The sequence below is a fragment of the Fusarium odoratissimum genome (assembly GCF_000260195.1).
Source record: "Fusarium odoratissimum NRRL 54006 unplaced genomic scaffold supercont1.6, whole genome shotgun sequence".
Classification (NCBI taxonomy): domain Eukaryota; kingdom Fungi; phylum Ascomycota; class Sordariomycetes; order Hypocreales; family Nectriaceae; genus Fusarium; species Fusarium odoratissimum.
The window spans coordinates 1,227,427-1,245,040 of record NW_022158692.1 but is presented as its reverse complement, the minus strand read 5'-3'; the positions used below and the strand labels follow the sequence as shown (position 1 = coordinate 1,245,040).

At 49.7% G+C, this 17,614-nt stretch overlaps 5 protein-coding genes across 6 annotated transcripts; 3 read left to right on the top strand and 2 right to left on the bottom strand.

Annotated features, from left to right (window-relative positions):
- The first annotated feature begins 263 nt into the window (after positions 1 to 263).
- On the top strand, positions 264 to 3,692 carry FOIG_05075 (uncharacterized protein). 2 transcript variants are annotated; one of them, XM_031203463.1, is made up of 3 exons: positions 264 to 813; positions 870 to 2,486; positions 2,814 to 3,692. In XM_031203463.1, the coding sequence occupies exons 1-3, from the start codon at positions 660 to 662 to the stop codon at positions 3,344 to 3,346; spliced, it is 2,304 nt and encodes a 767-aa protein (XP_031067042.1). In that variant the 5' UTR covers positions 264 to 659; the 3' UTR covers positions 3,347 to 3,692. The 2 variants fall into 2 exon arrangements, with proteins under 2 accessions (XP_031067042.1, XP_031067041.1); XM_031203462.1 differs by having other exon boundaries at positions 870 to 3,692.
- Positions 3,693 to 3,873: 181 nt separating this feature from the next.
- Positions 3,874 to 8,727, top strand: FOIG_05073 (uncharacterized protein). The gene has a single exon (XM_031203460.1). The coding sequence runs from the start codon at positions 4,086 to 4,088 to the stop codon at positions 7,275 to 7,277; it is 3,192 nt and encodes a 1,063-aa protein (XP_031067039.1). The 5' UTR covers positions 3,874 to 4,085; the 3' UTR covers positions 7,278 to 8,727.
- On the bottom strand, positions 7,535 to 8,431 carry FOIG_05074 (mesaconyl-C4 CoA hydratase; the record flags this gene model as incomplete). The annotated part of the gene is made up of 2 exons (XM_031203461.1): positions 7,535 to 7,920; positions 7,972 to 8,431. The coding sequence occupies 2 exons, from the start codon at positions 8,429 to 8,431 to the stop codon at positions 7,535 to 7,537; spliced, it is 846 nt and encodes a 281-aa protein (XP_031067040.1).
- Positions 8,728 to 9,295: 568 nt separating the features above from the next.
- FOIG_05072 (cyclopropane-fatty-acyl-phospholipid synthase) lies at positions 9,296 to 10,984 on the bottom strand (the record flags this gene model as incomplete). Its single annotated transcript, XM_031203459.1, has 3 exons — positions 9,296 to 10,263; positions 10,314 to 10,800; positions 10,874 to 10,984. The coding sequence occupies 3 exons, from the start codon at positions 10,982 to 10,984 to the stop codon at positions 9,296 to 9,298; spliced, it is 1,566 nt and encodes a 521-aa protein (XP_031067038.1).
- A 5,276-nt stretch (positions 10,985 to 16,260) lies between these two features.
- On the top strand, positions 16,261 to 16,440 carry FOIG_05071 (uncharacterized protein; the record flags this gene model as incomplete). The annotated part of the gene is made up of 1 exon (XM_031203458.1): positions 16,261 to 16,440. The coding sequence occupies one exon, from the start codon at positions 16,261 to 16,263 to the stop codon at positions 16,438 to 16,440; it is 180 nt and encodes a 59-aa protein (XP_031067037.1).
- Between the last annotated feature and the right edge of the window lie 1,174 nt (positions 16,441 to 17,614).

The window sequence follows — 17,614 nt, the reverse complement described above, 5'->3', positions numbered from 1 at the left end:
TGCCTTAATTTGTGCACCATAACTTAGTTTAGTTCATACCAGTCAAAAAGATTGAATAGAACAGGTACTCGTCACATCCAATACAATGCTATTGATGAAGCCTCCCGTCTACAAACTCAACGGGCCGCCGTTTCTTCACCGCTGACGGCCCCACTATCGGGCAATACGTATCCTGACCCACAAATACATTCGAAATACTCCAAACCTGGCAGGTACAGATGATGATGGGATGCGTTGGCTAGCCTTAGCTTGCGCCGCGGTTTCCCCACCAACCATCCCTACCTTAGCAACTGGCAACGGTGAGTGACGAGAAGAGTTCCCTCCCAAACGGAACGACTCAAGTCTTCAAGCTTGGCTTGCGTACTTACCTCTTTTTGTAGCTTCTTTTCACCTACACAAACCTCTAGGTAATTCTTGTTTTTGCCTCTGGTTCTTCGATTTTACGACTACAGCGATCCTTAGGCAAGATGTTTGTGCTAGAACTCTTAGCCTAAGACATCCGACATCGCCTTCGAGGTCATCAACAACATTCCTTCATTCCGATCTCGAGACAAGAACCACGCCAAACGCTACGAGGATCCAAAAATACCTCTAAACTTCACCGCGCGAGACATCCCGATCTCGCCTGAAACACAACTTTCCTTACTGTCGTCGCCATCATGGCGCCGGCAACCGATGAACTCTCTGCACCTGGTGCAGTGAGTTATGATTCCAACACCCAAGTCGTGGGAGATGGAACGTGGGACTTCGACAAGAATACATTTCTACTCCCCAATTTACAGGGTCTCAATCATGAAACCATGCGTTACAATGGTATTCAAGCCCGTCTTCGAGTTCAAGCATTGTATTCGACTAACACTAGGCGATAGGCATGGGAAACAGATTTTCTACACTTACACAATATCATGGTCTTGTACTAGCACATGCCGTTTTGGGAACAATAATATTCCTCTTTCTCATCCCCTTCTCTGTCATGACAGCCAGATTCTATTCAAGGCGTCCTGGCTGGGCCATCAAATACCATGGTCAGCTCAATGTCTTTTCCGGCTTGTTACTGGTGCCTCTCTTTATCCTGGGCTACTTTGCAGTCGGCCCGGAACGAAGCTTGACGAACCCACATCATGGGATTGGCGTCGCCATATTTACTCTATTCCTAGTTCAGCTTATGGGCGGTTGGATCGTGCGAAGGGTGGCCAAGTCCGTCTCTTTGCGCATCATGATTCACCAATGGTTCGGTCGAGCGATTGCCCTTTTAGGCATTACTCAGGTTCCCCTGGGACTCACCTTGTACGGCTCGCCACTCTACCTGTTCATTCTCTACGCTGTCTGGATGTTCTTTCTTTTTATTTTGTACTTCATCTTGAGTTGGCGGTCTGCTTCTCACCGGGACTACTATATGGGTGGAGCACGCTCAGAAATGCGGTCTGAGTTGGCGCCAACAGAAGATACACGCACTCGATACACAGAGTCTGAATATTTCTCAGAGTACAAATCGGAGCCTCCTAAGAGCAAAGCCAAGTGGCTAGGCCCATTTATCGCACTCGGTGGACTCGCAGCCCTGGCCAGAGGACGAAACAAGAATAAGAACCAAGACAATGGCAGTCGAGTCCGAAGTCGATCCCCTTCCTTTGATCGCAGCCAAAGACCAGAAGTTCTCCCATCTAGGACCGGATCAGCTAGCTACCTCACTGGACATACCGGGGAAAAGTATTCCGATGTAACGCGGAAGGACAATAGCGGAGCTGGAGCCGGAGGTGGAATCGCAAAGTTCTTGGCCGTCCTGGGACTTGGAAAACTGTTCTCCAAAAAGGATCGCTCACGCGATGAAGACTACTCAGAGTATTCTGCAGTATCGACTGAAACACCCAGGCGCCACCGCGCAACCGCGAGCGCTCCAACTATGACTGACTTTACCAGGACTGATTTTACCAGCGATGTTACACCCAATAATAGGAGAGAGCCCGATATCACGCGTACTTCGTTACTCCCCCCCTCTGGAAATCGTCCGCCACCTCCTGCAATGTCGCAAATGCGGAGCGCCGCTGATGGAAGTTATACCGAGACTGCTCTGAGCTCCCCTCCTCCATCTGTCACCCCTCGAGGCAAACGATACCCGCCAAATTCAGGTCGCAGCTTCTTCGAAGAGTCAGACTATTCTTCCTATGTCAGTCCTTCTCGACGACCACAGCCTGAGAAGTCTGGTGGTGGTTTTGCGAAAGGACTGCTAGGTGGCCTTGGTTTCGGATGGTTTGCGAAGAAGATGGCGGACAGGAGGGCAGCAAAGGAAGAGCAACGCTTACGTGATGAAGAGGACTTGAGATCCGGTACCTCATTGTCCAGGTTTACCGGCGGCGACGGACACGGCTCTCCCACGAGACGAGACAGCCGTCGGCCCATCGAACGTCGACAAACAGGCTACCCTCCCACGGACACGCTTTTATCAACCGAGATGTCGGAATCGACCATTGAGCCCCGGCCTGCACGAGGTAACTACGTCCCACCTACTGAAATGAGCACTTTACCCCCACAATCAAATCTCCCACCCGTGGCCGGCCGTGCAGGAAACCACTCGAGACGCAGCAGTGAGCATGTCTCAATGCCTGCGATGCCACCTGATCCCCACGGTATCCTGGCACCCACTGAAACCACGGCCTCAGGAATATCCCCAGGATCTCGGGCTCAGCGGTCCCGTCAAGGCCGGCCCGGTGACCGAGATACATCAAGACTTGCCCCAGGCGAGGAAGATTCGCGTTACGAACGCTATGCATCCCCAGCCAGTGTCAGTGTCAAGATGAAGGTACATGATGATAAAGACAGGAACGTGACCCTCCGACGACTTACAGAGGAGGAAGCAAAGGCAGCACGGGGCCGAAGAGACTCTGCTAGCAGCATCTCTGGACTCGAGTCTCCCTCGTACCGCCGACGTTACCGAAGAGACTCCAGCCAAAAGCGAGCTGAGACGGCTGCCGAGCGAAGAGCTGAAGAGGAGGATGCCATGCCGCCTCTGTCCCCCCCGAACCCTTCCTTTGCGAAGCAAAAACGACGAGGCAAAGACTCCGCGTATTACTCCGGACAACCAACACAGGCACAAACGCCAGCGTCGCTACTGCCAGGCGCCTCAGCCCAGTTTGGCCAAACAGTGTCTAGTTTGGCTGAGAGCCATGGCACTTGGAGTGGTATCACTCCATCTGTCAACACCTCGCCCCCTGGACCTGCTGGGGAAGGGCCAGTTGACGGATCGGCCGCAGCAGAAAATCGACGACAACGGCGACGACTCGAAAGGAGACGTGCAAGCGGACCTACTGCTGAGCCACCTGCCACTACCAATGTAGACATGTTTGACTGAAAGGCCGAGGATTCAGAGTTTGATGTCTCTCGTTTGCCTGTCGACTTCAAGCTGACAGGTGGGCGATTGGCTGGTGAAAAGATATGCATCGTGGGACGGGATCCTAGCATGGGCGGCGTTCTGGAGGGAGATTTGTGAATTTAGTAACGTCACGTCACGTCGATTTCAATGTTTGCAGATAGACTTGGAGGACGATACTGATGCCAACGAACGAATTGATTGGCTTGAGAATGATAACTTGATATATGGCAACTTTCTTATTACTAGAGTTTGAAGGGATCCACAAAGGATTGACGATAATGAATTCAGAATTGCGCTTCTCTCATACAGTTAAAGTGTGTATCTTAATGAACTTGGTGTGATGTGTATTTACTGTGAAGCCATTGTATTTAAGTGACATACTTGGACCGACCGTAAAGAACCTGTTATGATTGGCTTACACTGAGCTTGGTGTTGAAGCTCCGGTCCCTCGTCAGTATCCAATTCTAATGACTCCACTCTCCTCCATTAGAGCTCCACTGAACAATCCACCAGGGTCGACAGCTCTTCTGCTAAACATTCAAGTCCCTCACAGCGGAGACCACTATCGTCATTTAATCTTTTCTTCTTTCCTTTTTCCTTCTTCTTTTTGTTTAATCAATCTTGCGCCGTTCTGGCATCTCAATGGCCCTGAACCTGGCCTCAATTCCTCCTCTTCGATAGCGATTACGTTCCCTAACTCCAACTACGAACACTCAAGATGCCACAAAAGCCAAAGGCTAAGCCCAAGGCTCAGCAGCAGCCTCCCCAAACTGAACATCAAAAGATTGCGGAACAATGGGCTAAAGCTGAAAGAGCTCGTGCTGAACAAGCTGCTAATGCAAAATTCGGACTCCCTCCCGCCGAAGAGAACGTAGAGGTTCTGGAGCGACGACGCGAGGCGCTCGACAAGAGACGGCAGAAGACATATGAGAAGCGCTGGCGGTGGACTGCTGCCTTTTGGGTCGTCTTGCTAGCTATCCACGCGCTCGGCATCTGGCTCTTTACAAGCGGTTTCTTGCTGACACGGCTAGTGCTGGAGGACAAGTCGAACTGCACACTGCCTCCAATTGAGAACACCAAGGGCTCATTGAATGTCGATCGCGGTTGCTGGCACCCTAAATCGTTCGACAGAGCCGTTGTCGTTCTAATTGACGCGCTTCGATACGACTTTACTGTTCCCGAAGATCCGGCGCAAGCTCAGCACTTCCACAATGCTTTCCCCTACCTCTACGAGACAGCCGTCAAGTCGCCCCAGAATGCCTTCCTTCGCCCTTTTATCGCTGATCCTCCGACCGCGACGATGCAGAGACTCAAGGGTCTCACGACGGGAACATTGCCTACTTTTGTTGATGTTGGAAGCAACTTTGCTGGCGCGGCTATCGAGGAGGACAACTTGTTGATGCAGCTGAAGGACGCTGGCAAGAAGATTGCTCACCTTGGCGACGATACATGGTGGTCTCTCTTCCCTGGTTACTTCGAGCCTAATATTAGCAAGGCCTATGACAGCTTCAACGTCTGGGATCTTCACACTGTTGATAATGGCGTTATTGACAACATCTTCCCGCTATTGAACAAGGAGCGAAAGGGCGAATGGGATCTCCTTATTGGACATTGTCTTGGTGTTGATCATGCTGGCCACCGATACGGACCTGATCACCCTGCTATGGGAGCCAAGCTTCGCCAGATGGACGAGTTTATCCGCAAGCTTGTCGAGAGCATTGATGACAAGACACTTCTTATTGTTATGGGAGATCACGGTATGGACAGCAAGGGTGATCACGGTGGTGAGAGCGACGACGAAGTTGAGGCTGCTCTCTGGATGTACTCAAAGAAGCCCTTCTTCGGCAGAACCTCTTCCGACTTTGCTATTCCTCCCCCTAACGCCAAGGTTCGACCGGTGAACCAGATTGATCTTGTTCCTACCCTCGCGCTGCTTCTTGGTATTCCTATTCCCTTCAATAACCTGGGAGGACCAATTGAGGAGGCGTTTGCTGGTACTAAGGGCAACGACTGGCGTAACCTCAACGCTGTTTCGCGTGTTGCTGCAGCTGGGATTGAGAGATACCAGGCATCTTACCACAAGGCTCGAGGCCTGACTCAGGGCGAAGGAGCCGAGTCTCCCGCTGCTCTTTGGGAGGCTGCTCGCGCCATTGCCAAGAATGATCGCGATGCTTACGTTGCCTTCACCAAGTTCCAGGACACTACTCTGTCTGTCTGCAAGGACCTCTGGGCACGTTTCGATGTTTCTCGTATGATCATGGGTATTGTTGTCTTTGGCGTTGGTCTCGTCTTGCTCTTGATGTACTCTTCTCGAGAGGAGGAAGATGAGTACGTTATTATGAATGACGCCGAGCTTGACTATGCCGAGAAGAAGTTGGAACTCATGGCTTTCAAGGAGAACGAGCCTGAGACCGCGGAAGTCTTGCACAAGCAGATTCTCAAGGGCCTTTGGGACCCCAAGATTCTCTTTACTGTCTCTGTTCTTACGGGTGTAGGCCTGTATCGCCAGCAGCCTATCGAGGGCCTTGCTGCTCTCGTTGCGGTGCTCTTCATGGTTGGTCTCAGCTCTTCCCTGCATGATGCAGGTAGGACTATTCTCAATGTCTTCCCTTCGACTTTCTGGGGTTGGTTGGCTGTAATCTTCACTGTTAGCCAATCGATCGGATTTGCTTCCAACTCCTACACTATCTGGGAAGATTCGATTCTTCTCTTCTTTATTACCACTTTTGGTGTGGCCAGTGCCGTCTCTGCATTCCGCATTGAGGCTCGACGGGAGAGATATCTGGGCATTTACCACTCTGTTGCCTTCATCATTCTTGGCCGTCTCGCCTCGTATTCCAAGCTTTGTCGCGAGGAGCAGATGCCCTACTGCACTTCTACGTACTACGCCTCTTCGACCTCTTCAACCTCTGCAATTTGGCAGCTTGCCATTCCTTTTGCCGTGTGCCTTATTCTTCCAGCTATTATCAAATCGTTCCTCGTCACAAGCAGGTCGTATGAGGGTCTTGCCCCAACTTGGATTGGCTATGTCATCCGTGGAGGCCTGTTTTTGTCAGCCTTGTACTGGGTTATCGATGCCGCTGACAATGGCGGCTGGCTCGAGGGACGTCTCGCCGAAGGAACCCCCAAGACCATCGGAGTTTATCTAGCCCAGATTGTCCTCGCTCTCGCCTTCATTGCCGGAAGCACTGCTTTTGTTTGGGCGCCTCCCTGCGTCTCCCTCCTTCAATCCGCTGGAGCTGGCGGTCGACCTGTTGTTACTATTATTGGATATGGTAACGCTATTGGTGCTCGCTACTTGTTGCTCCCGCTTAACCTTCTTTTGGGATGCTTCCTCCTTTCGAAGCCCATGGGCGGTGGTGCCCTTGCTCTTATGTTCTGGCAGATTCTTACCCTGGCTGAGCTTTTGGATCTCAACGAGCTCAAGACCAGCCCCATCGGGCCCATCATGCTTGCTGTACTCGGAAACTTCTACTATTTCAAGACTGGCCACCAGGCTGTATTGTCCAGCATTCAGTGGGATAGCGCTTTTATCCCTCTCTTTAGCATCCGCTACCCTTGGACCCCCATCGTGGTTATTCTTAACAGCTTTGCGGGCCAGATCATCGCTGCTGCGTCTGTACCACTACTCGCTCTGTGGAAGGTCGGTCCCAAGCAGAAGGGAGTTTTAGAGACAGCCACCCGCGGCATTGGCGTCTTCATCATCTACTATGCCGTTGAAGCCCTGGCTACTATGAGCTGGGCTGGCTGGCTGCGTCGTCACCTGATGCTCTACCGCGTCTTCAGCCCTCGCTTCATGCTTGCGAGCACTGTCCTACTCGTTCTTGATCTGGTGACTATTCTCGTCACTCTGACTGGCCTGCGTAGTAACACCTTGTCCCTTGGCGAGGTGTTCGGATGGGCCGATTAGATGTATTGATGGGTAGAAACGTGTATGATGTGTGTACAGATAAGGGGTTCTGTCGCATTTTAGGCAGAATAACTCTTGTGTTATCTATCAATAGGAAAGGAACGAAAATTAGGATAATGGAGGATAGAGCGGTGTCATCTAGGGCGTTTAGTCCATGTCAGTCTTTCGGTTAGACAATCATATTGTAGCATGTTGGCATTTTCTTGTATCCAGTCATATCATCTATGGCAAATCAAAATATCATATCAAATTCGTCGTTATTTGCTGGCAACATCTGCTGTTCCCTTGACAGCCATTCCTCCTTCTGGCCCCTCAATCCAAACATCCCATCGTCCTTCAGCGCCGTCTTCTTTCGACACCTTGCGGATATTGATGCTCATGCGCTCATTGACGTACAAAGGCGCGTAGTTCCTGTAGCTGAACCTGTGGACGGCTACACCAGCACCGATTTGATCGTTGAGGACGCGAAGCATCAGAGCAAGAGTGAACGGGCCATGGACCAGAAGTGCTCGATGACCGTCAACTTCTCGCGCGAACTGAGGATCGAAGTGAATAGAATGGGCGTTGAATGAGAGCGCTGAGAAGTGGAATAGGTGTATTGGTGAAGGTGTGAGCGAGATTGAGTAACTTGGTGGTTGAGGGTCTGAGATTGGTGTCAGTAATGATGATCCTGGAGCTTGGTATGAAACCTTACACTTGAGCAAACGTGAAGGTGATGAGGCAGACCCTTCTTCGTCCCTCATAAATACCAACGTCCTCCTCTCTTCGATATCCCACTCTGTTCTCCCCTCAATCTCGTGACCAGTTCCATATTTCCTCCACACATCAACAAACACCTTCTCCTCGCCCTCTTTGCCTCTCAAGGTAACATCCTCAATCTTTTCCTTGCAGATCGCCGGTCTCGCGTCGAGTTTCATCTCATCTCCTCTGAAGATAACCTCACCGCCTGCCCATACACGCCGCGTATAAGGCGGGCCAGGTGAATGATCAGGATCTGCGCCATCAGGAATGAGACGCGAGGGGGGCAATTGGATGGGGAAGTAGACAAGATGATGGCCTTGAGGAAGGGCGCAAGGAGGCGATGATATTTTTGACTCCGTGGGTAAAGGATATAGAAGGTCGTTAATTGTGGTTGTGAGGAGATGAGAGGGCATTGGAGTCAAATAGTCTGCTATTATCTTTGGTGGGTGGGCTTTGAGTGATGAGATTATAGATGAGGATGAATTTGTGGCATGGGCTCTATGAAAGATAGGACCGCACTGGCGGTTGAGTATAGATAATGGCCTCATGATGAGATCTCTTGATATTGAATTGTATGGAGGCCCTGAGTCCAGTACAATGTTGGTTGCTGATGGTTGCAATTAGTTGCCGAGTCAGAGTATTACAGTGGGAAAGCCTCGGCTTAAAGATCATCAACCAAAATTATGAAAATTGGATGAAAATCAACGACATGTACATGTTCTGTCTAGCACAACAGTAGCTAAAATTGGAAATGAATTGAAACAAACTCGTAAAGATTAAAGTGCTTTAAGTCTTATTCCATGGTCATACATGGTTTGAAAAAAGTCACAGCAAATCACGGGTTTCGGGCCTCGGATGTCATGATAAGCCGATGGATGATAGTTATGATACATCTCAACAATGGTAAGAAGTGAAGAAATAACGAGGCGACCGAGTCAGTACGAACAAACTTTTCAATTCATCCCTTATATAGCATCTGTGTAGATACTCATCCATGCCCATTCCGTTTGTTTTATGCTGCCGTTACACATCTATCATGAAACACATGAAGCTTGCCCTTTGCGACTGGACCAGCCTCAACCGACTCTATCGGCCAAGGGGGCGCATTCCGGGTTAAATATGCAGATAGATCCAGTTCCCGTTTCCTGAGCTGACCGTCACATAAGTAACTGAAGACTCAAAGCTGGCCTCTTGTCATAAGACATCCCATTAAATTCTTGCCGCGTCTGGCACGGCTCAAGATTTGACCAGTCACTGTCAACCTCTCAATCATACCTTTACAGGTACTCGGAGGGAGTCTTAACGTTGTTTCTGGAAGCCCACGACTGGAGATCAGCGCGGCAGTTGTCAAGAGCTCCGGTGATGGCGAACTGGGTCTCAATACCCTCAACTCGGTGGGTGGAGTTGATGTTCTTGACCAGGGTGATCTGGAAGCAAGTGGCACTGCCCTGGCGAGAGATGATGGTGGAGTAGGCAAGGAAGTACTCCCAGATACGGAACCATCGCTTGCCGTACTTGGCCTCAACCTTGTCGCGGTTGGACATCCAGTTACGGTACCACCTCCAGAGGGTAGCAGAGTAGTGAACACCGATGGTATCAATGTGCTTGATCTCGAAACCGGTACCCTCCAGCTTGTCGACAACCCAGCCGAGAGGAGTAGAAGCGTCAGCACCAGGGAAAATGTACTTGTTCATGAAAAGACCCCAGGTGAAATCCTCGTATTGCCAAGCCTTACGGAGACCAGCGTACTGAAGGAAGAAGACACCATCATCATCAAGCATGTCGTGAACCTGCTTCAAGAAGCTACCGAAGTGGCGGATACCAACGTGCTCAGACATCTCAAGACTGGTGATCTTCTTGTAGCCACCCTCAGGAACGGGAATATCACGGTAATCCATGCAGAGAATCTTGCTCTGCTCCTCGGGGATGCCGGCCTTGCGCATGCTGCTGTTACCCCAAGCGGTCTGGTTGCGGCCAAGAGTGACACCGGTGACATGGGCGCCATACTGCTCACTGGCAAAGCGAGCAAGAGTACCCCAACCACAGCCAATATCAAGCATAGAGTCACCCTTGTTGAGGCCAATCTTCTCGCAAACGACAGTAAGCTTGTTGTCCTGGAGCTCCTCAAGAGTCTCCTCGCGGTTGATGTCGGAGATGATACCAGAAGTGTAGATCATGCGGGGGCCAAGGAACCAGCCGTAGAAGTCATCACCACGGTCGTAGTGGTCACGGACCTGCTCCTCGTCTGTGATACGTTAGTTTATCTTCACATTGATCCTCAATTGAAGCACATACCCTGAGAACGAGTGTGCATGATGACCTCAGGGATCATGCCAAAGAGGAAGAACTTGATGAGGCCAATGGTGAAGCGGAAGCTGGCCCAGTCATGGCGGTACTCCATAACCTCGAGGCAGTCACCCTTGAAGTCAACATCACCATCAAAGTACATCTCGTGGAAGGTCTCCATGGGGATCTTGTTGTGGCCACGGTACTTGAGGCGGTCGGCCTCTTTCTTGAACTCGAGGTAGTGCTCAACACCACGGTTAGGAAGGCGAACCTTCTCATTCTTGCGAGGGCTGATGGAGGAGATTACAAGCCACCAAGCGGCGAGCAGGGGAAGATCGACGATGAGGGCGAAGAAGAGGGTGGTCTTGAGTCCACCGCCAACCTTTCGGCTGAGGAACCAAGGGACAAGGATCAAGATGGAGATGAGGACATAGTTGTTGAAGGTATCGGCACCAGAGCCATCGGCAGGGAGAGGAGCATTCTTGATGGCAGGATACTAGTGTGGATATTAGCATTGATTCCCTGGTATCAAAGAGGACAACGCAACAATCATGAGCGTCAAAACTTACCCTGGTAGTAGGAACACCGACATCCTCAAGCTTATCAAAGTCAGGCTTGGGATAAGCAGGAGTCTTAACAAACTCGAAGTCGGCGCCGGTGACGCCTGATTTCTCTGCCATTGTGACGACAGATCCCAATGGCTACCAAAAGCTTTGAGATGATATGATGAAAGGGAAGAGGGAGAAAGTCGCTGAGGCGGGTTTATTTTTTTAAGAGGGCGACTGGATGGAGGTTTCGTGGGGCAGAACCCAAAAAGGGAGGGAGCTTTGGCCTGGGTTTGGGGAGGGGCGGTGTGAAAAAGAAAGGGCCCAGATGAACTCCCCAGTATATGATTGGGTGGCTGGGTCACCCAAACCCCGTAGATTCAGTAAGATTAGCGTCAGGTCGGTAGTTTTAAGGTGTTCTTTTCAGCGGTGATAGGGGTAAGATAGTATTGGGATTCAATCCAATGTCTCGGGGAGGGACGGGACAGTCCAGATCATTAATTGTCCATTAATGACTTGATTAAGTAGATAGACAAACACGACGAACTGATGCAATATGAGCAGCTTCTCTCTCAAATTGAGCCTCTTTCTCCTGAGCTTAATCCCAGCCACAAAACGCAGGTACAGTTACAGTCCAGCCAGTCATTCCCTCACCACTTGTCGATCAAACCCCCCACCAAGCTCGTTCCAATTCCAATCCAATACCAGCCCAATCTAATATCTCTGAGGTCGATATCAGCCTCCGGATTTACATGTCCTTTCTCTCGTACTCGGCTTTACCAGATACGAATTCAGTGCATGGTTCTTTCAGGGGTTCGTAGGTCTTATGCACGACACCTCTCAAGTTTGATCGCTGGCCCCTCTTTTTAGCAACTGAGGATACGTGGCCCTTCAGGACTCTGATTCTGACGGCTTTCGAGGCCACTTTTCAAGCTACCACTAGCAGAGTAGTCTTCTGAACCCTGTTGCTCTATTACGGTTTACTCTCCGGCCACAATCAAGTTATTGATAATCCAGCACGAGAATCAACAAATAAAATAAAAATCAATCTAATTTAGCTGCCTGTTAGCTTGTTTCAGCTTAATCGAGCCTGACGGGTTTTCGTTGTTTCGCTGGGACACAAACTCGTCCCCGACCCATCTCAACGCCAAAGCTATTCGCGGGGTAGAGGAGACGCCTGTTCATGAAATAACTGACAGAGGCTCCATAAGAGTATCACAGTGAATCATCAGTAGCCTCGCATAATCTGAATTGGGTTAATATTTCAAATTTACTTTGTTCTTGCGCTGAAGTTACTTCACCCCCAAAGATTCAAATCTTGCCATTAAGACTTGGTCAAGATTCAAGAAAGCCATGTCAGGGGAGATTATTGCTGGACAAGATTCCAGCCAGCCAGAAGTAGCAGTTTAACCTTTGTCTTGATGATTCATCTGACAATAGACTCTGCCCTTCAGCTCTCGGGTCCCATGCCATGGAGTGGAGTGAGAACATTCGCTGTTCAAGTCTTCATACTAAGTACCTATCCATGTGCTCATTTATGCTGCCCTGTAAGAACAACCCTCGAAGGGCATCTCTGGTTTTGACTATCAAGAATTCAGTTTCGAGGATGCATCATTTTCGCAATATCCCCGCCATGGAGAGCCTGAAGCAATTCTCCAAGTGTTTCATATGCTTACTGGTTTAGTGTCAGGGACACCGAATAATGTCTTGCCAAGCTTCGGCCAAGCTTACATAAAACTTTCAGGGTCCAGCAAGGATTACCAGGCTTATAAGCTTTTTCGACATGGTCCAGATATGAAGCAATGCAGCTGTCCGTTCCAAAGAAATGGCACATGGGGCATTGCTTAACCCCGACCCTCAGGCTGTCTTCCCTATCAAGGCTTGCTATAATGAATCATTTGATTTCGGTCTCATGACTTCATGACTGCTGCGGTTCAGGATCCAGCCTGCATTTATTATACCTTGATGACCTATAACTGAGGGTAAGTCGGTGGTGGCGCATATCAGCCGACATTATGCAGCTCAGTTCCTTCGCCATGGTGTTTCTTTTTATGCTTGCGTAGCATTCGGATTAGGCCACTCGGATAATGACCTCGGATGTATGTTGGTCTGTCGTTGACGAGTTGACTTGTCGTTTGAAAGTTACGCGACAGGTAGGAAAGTTGTGCGCCATGTTTTTGGACAGCATGTTTCTCCTGTTCCATACAAAAACCGACGTTCTTCGCGTTCTGTCTGGTCGTCAACCGGCGTGTTGGTGCAAGTTGATGAATGTCTCGCATGTTTCAGACGTCTTCATATCGGTTGCTTGGGACTCTGGGAGTTACATTTCAACACAGGTTCGGACCCAACAACAGAAAGGCGAGAGTTTTCCGGGTTATGAGCGACGTATACTTGAGACTCGTAGCGTTGAAATGGGGTGCAATCCTGCAGAACAGCCATGTTTGGCCAGGTGCAGATAATGGATTGTCTGTTGGTTGTTCGAACTTCGTTATAAGAATTGAGTTTGTCGAGTGGGGGCTGTCAATAAACAGGTGATTGTGGTTTCGAGAACCATGTCACATATTCAAGGGTCCTAGGAGTCAGCTTGTCAGTCCACTTTCATCATATTGATAGACCACCTCAGAATTTGCTGTGCCGCTGCCTGAAGGAGGGGGAGCATGTGTATCAGAGGTCTGTTTGCTTGCGGTATTTGATAAAGACTGATAACAACTGGTATTCTTTAAAAGCCCTCGCCAAGTTTGGTCAGTGTGGGATAGAAAGGCCACTCGAACTTTGCTTTGAGGATGGTCGAATGATGAGAGCATTGAATGCCTCAAGAAATGTTTGTCAAGGGTCACCTGAGATGTCAGATGTGAGGGGCACCCGAATTCTCGGGTCTGGATGATGTCAATGCCACACTTGACTCGTTTGAGTGAATTGCCTGTCACATTGCTGACTCAAATTCAAAAGCAAGATCCATTGTCAAGGCTGGATATACCCTACCAACTTGACTTACGTACCTAGTAGTTTGGGATCAGGAGCAAACAAGAACTATTGCCCCTTGTATCTGTCTTGATTTCTGACCCCAATGTCCTTCATAATCAATATTCAAATGCGAATCCACCGCCACCAACGGCTGAGTATTTCCCCACTATCCAAGGCCAGAGATTCGGGGTCAGGGCATTAGGGAAGTCCCGTTATGTTTGTGTAACCTCATCTGGCTTAGGCGCCGTATCTCTCATCCCGGGAAAGAGTGAAAAGAAAACACCATCGAAACCTGGTACAGTCACTGGCACTAGGTAGTTTCGCCAAGAAACTTTCAAAGGTCCCATCTCAGTTGAGGGTCCTTCTGCGATTAAGTTTGATATTAGCTTGCACGGGAGCTCTTTTAGCTGCCGCCTGAAGTTGCAGTCTCATCCGCACCTGCAATGCCAGCACAGCACAGCACAGACTTTGATGGAAGGTACCCGGCCGCGGCAAGTATGGATTTGGAAGGCACTCCATGGAGCAGCCAATCTTGTTTCCCAAACAGACATAATGATGACCTCAATCACGGCGCTTGCCTTGATAGCCGCACAAGTATAGTTACATAGCACGTGCACAAGCGCGTTTAGTTGTTGGTTCTAGCAACCTCATTTCAACTTCACCTCACGAACCAACACAACAAAAATTATGCTGTTTCAAGATGACATCGCATTACATCCGAACGAACCCACCACTGCTTCGAGAATTCGATGTTTTTCATACGTATATGGCTTCAGTTGTGTACTGTTCAATGATGGATTTCCTACCATGATATCAGGGGCTTCGCTCAGCTCTTGTTGGAGATTGCAAACATTGGCTCTACATCAGCATTGACGACAATATGAGATTTGATTCTCGTTCTATTTACCTGATCATGCCGTGGGTCAAGCATTCCGATCCACATATTAAATCTAACATGACGCGTCTCATCGGCCGATTTCTGGTCCTTGGATTAGCATGCGAATAACCATCTCAACTGATCCTTCACATACTTCAAACGAGACCAATGGGCCGTGGACAACAAGGCGTCCAGTCATCAAACTCCTTTGTGGACACTGCAAACTTAGTATAAATTCGGAAAGTATAACTGATAGCTCACTGCAGGTTGGTTGACAATCCTTCCCTTTACATTGTTACCAGGCATGCTTGCGACCTAGCCTTTATGGATCATGTCCATACACACCACCCTACCAACGATTGAAGTCTCAAGATCACAGTTTACTATCAGAATGCACAACATGGGCAGTATCTGTACTAGTTTGCGAGTCCAGAATCATACCCACGCACCACCGCCACCTCAAACCGGCGTGCGCCATTGAACCAATTATAGCGCCGGTGACTGCTTGGCTCTTTTATGCTGAACATCGAGATTAGACATCTCGCTTAACGAATGGCGCTTCAGCTTGCCATGGCTGATATGCAAGTCGGTTTCAAGATAAGAAGCCACAGTGCAAGCATCAGGTCGATAATATCTCAATTGAATTCTATCAGGCGACAAGGTGGTCTAGCAGCTTACATCTTCCATGGCCAAATAACCGGAACAAATGATGGGAGAAAGGAAGGTGTCCATGAGGTACTCGCCCCAACATTTGTTGCTTCTTCCGCCTTGTTGGACCTTTCAAGTCCCTCTTTAGAAGTCCAGATCCTTCTTCTCATAAACCGGTTATTTGGGCGTCAATTGGATATCACGGCAGAGTATATCGAATAGTTCAAGTGCCGAGACCATAGTTCACTTTGATGTGTGGACAAATGTCTCAGTCTCTTCCCCCATCTGAGACAGCTTGCACAGAACATCTGGTTTGGGTAGGTTCTGGCAGATGGTTGCATGTTAGCCTCACATCGGCGAATCAGATCACATTCATGGAACCCGGCCGATGATAGCCAACGCTAGGGTAAGCATGCAAGACCATGACAGGTTTAGCCTGTATGATCACAGGCGAGCTATTTGATTGTTGGTAGAACACGACAAAGTTATCTTCGATCTCCAACGTTGGTCAATGTCCTTACAACTTAGCCATCAGAAACCCAGTCTGTTTTCCAGTGGAACGCTTGGACCTCAGTGCACGTATGAGCCGGCCTAAGACATGACGGCCTATAACTGGTGGCTTGGAATGCTCAATACGCTGAGCAGCATTTGGCTATGACAAGACCCTGTCTCATGTACCAGCTAGTCACTCCAGTGTGCTTCCATTATCCCTCTCACGGCCACTCATGCATGTTCAGAGGCAGCCTGAATATCACCCATGGCCATACCATGGCCAGCCCGTTGCCGCCGGCAAAAAGCCATGTTAGTTGTCACATATTCTCCACTGTAAGACTGCCAGGAGTCTTAGGTGGTCCTCGTCACCACCAGGGCTGAGGTATTAGGACTGTGGTCCAATGTGCACCCATCAGTTGTATCGTCGAAAATGGCTTACTGTCACACGCATCTCTTCGCCATCACGACACCATGGAAGCTCACTATGTGTGTTACACAAACATACAGGGATGGTGACAAACAGAGGGCGGATCGATCTTTGTGGACCAATGCAACCGGAACGGACGCTTTGAGTCTGGACGACAAGGCTGCTCGGTTTTCCGATCCCTAGATATGTTTATCGATGTGTTGCTCAGACATCCCCTGCTCTAGGATCCATGGCTTGGCATAAGGTTCAGGAAGAAGACCCTGACGGTCCAGGTCCAGGTCCAGGTCCAAGTCCAAGAACGGCCCAGGCGGCGGCACAAACACAGCGGATACGCAGCGCCGCGGACCATTAAAAATTCAGTCGATAGGCCGTACAAGATCCGACTAGTCACGACGAGTATGGCCGACTCTTGTCTTGTGTGCCGTTCCCCTCATAGCCCGGCCCCCACACAAACACACGCACAAGACAATAACGGGCACGGAGCATCCAATAGTGTACGTAACTCATCAGATCTCAGTTTCTGAAGGTCTAACGCTGGTTTCTGCACCACACATACACTGTCAGTCGCATTGACGAAATGCAGACGGGACGGGAGACTCCTGGGTGATCAACTTCTCTGTGGATTACGCTGCGGGGAAATGGCCGCAATTACTGACAAGTCGAGCTACAAGATGCTTCATGTTGGCCCATACTTCTGCACTGCAACCCATACAAGCGTGGGCAGGGAGCTACATGCACAGGTTGATAGCACAGCATAGCACAGTACGATACGGTACACTGAATGCAAGGAAAATCCGCCATTAGTTACACGCCAAGCCCCTCTTCGGTCTCTTGCGCTGTCTCGTCAACTGGGCCCTCCCGCGGTAGTCACGGACAAAATTATAGATAAGTACTAAGTCGCTTGTGAGGCCTTGGAAGAACAGATGGTGGTGTTACTGGCCGCACCACCCCGGCAAAGCTCAACATGAGGTGCTGTAGAACGGTTACGGAGTACGGCACATGGAAGAAAACAGGCAGTTGACCAGAGACCGGCAGTAAGATGCTGTGACCTCAGTTGGCCATACAGAACACCCCTGCGTGGTTTATGCAGAATCCAGCTCTTGTTGGTACCACCACTGCTGATCCTGTAGTTCTGACCCATTGCCGAGTGGCGTTGATGCAAGGTGGAATTCTAGAAACAAAGGAGATCAAGAAATGAAGTGAGACCTTCACCCACCATATTGGGATTGGTAGTGCCAAACGGAGGATTTCCACGGCCAACTGTAGACCGTACCTGGCGACAAGACAATGGTTAGTACCAATGGCTCAGAGCACAGATGCTAACCTCTCACCCGCCGCTTTGCTGCATGGAATTTGA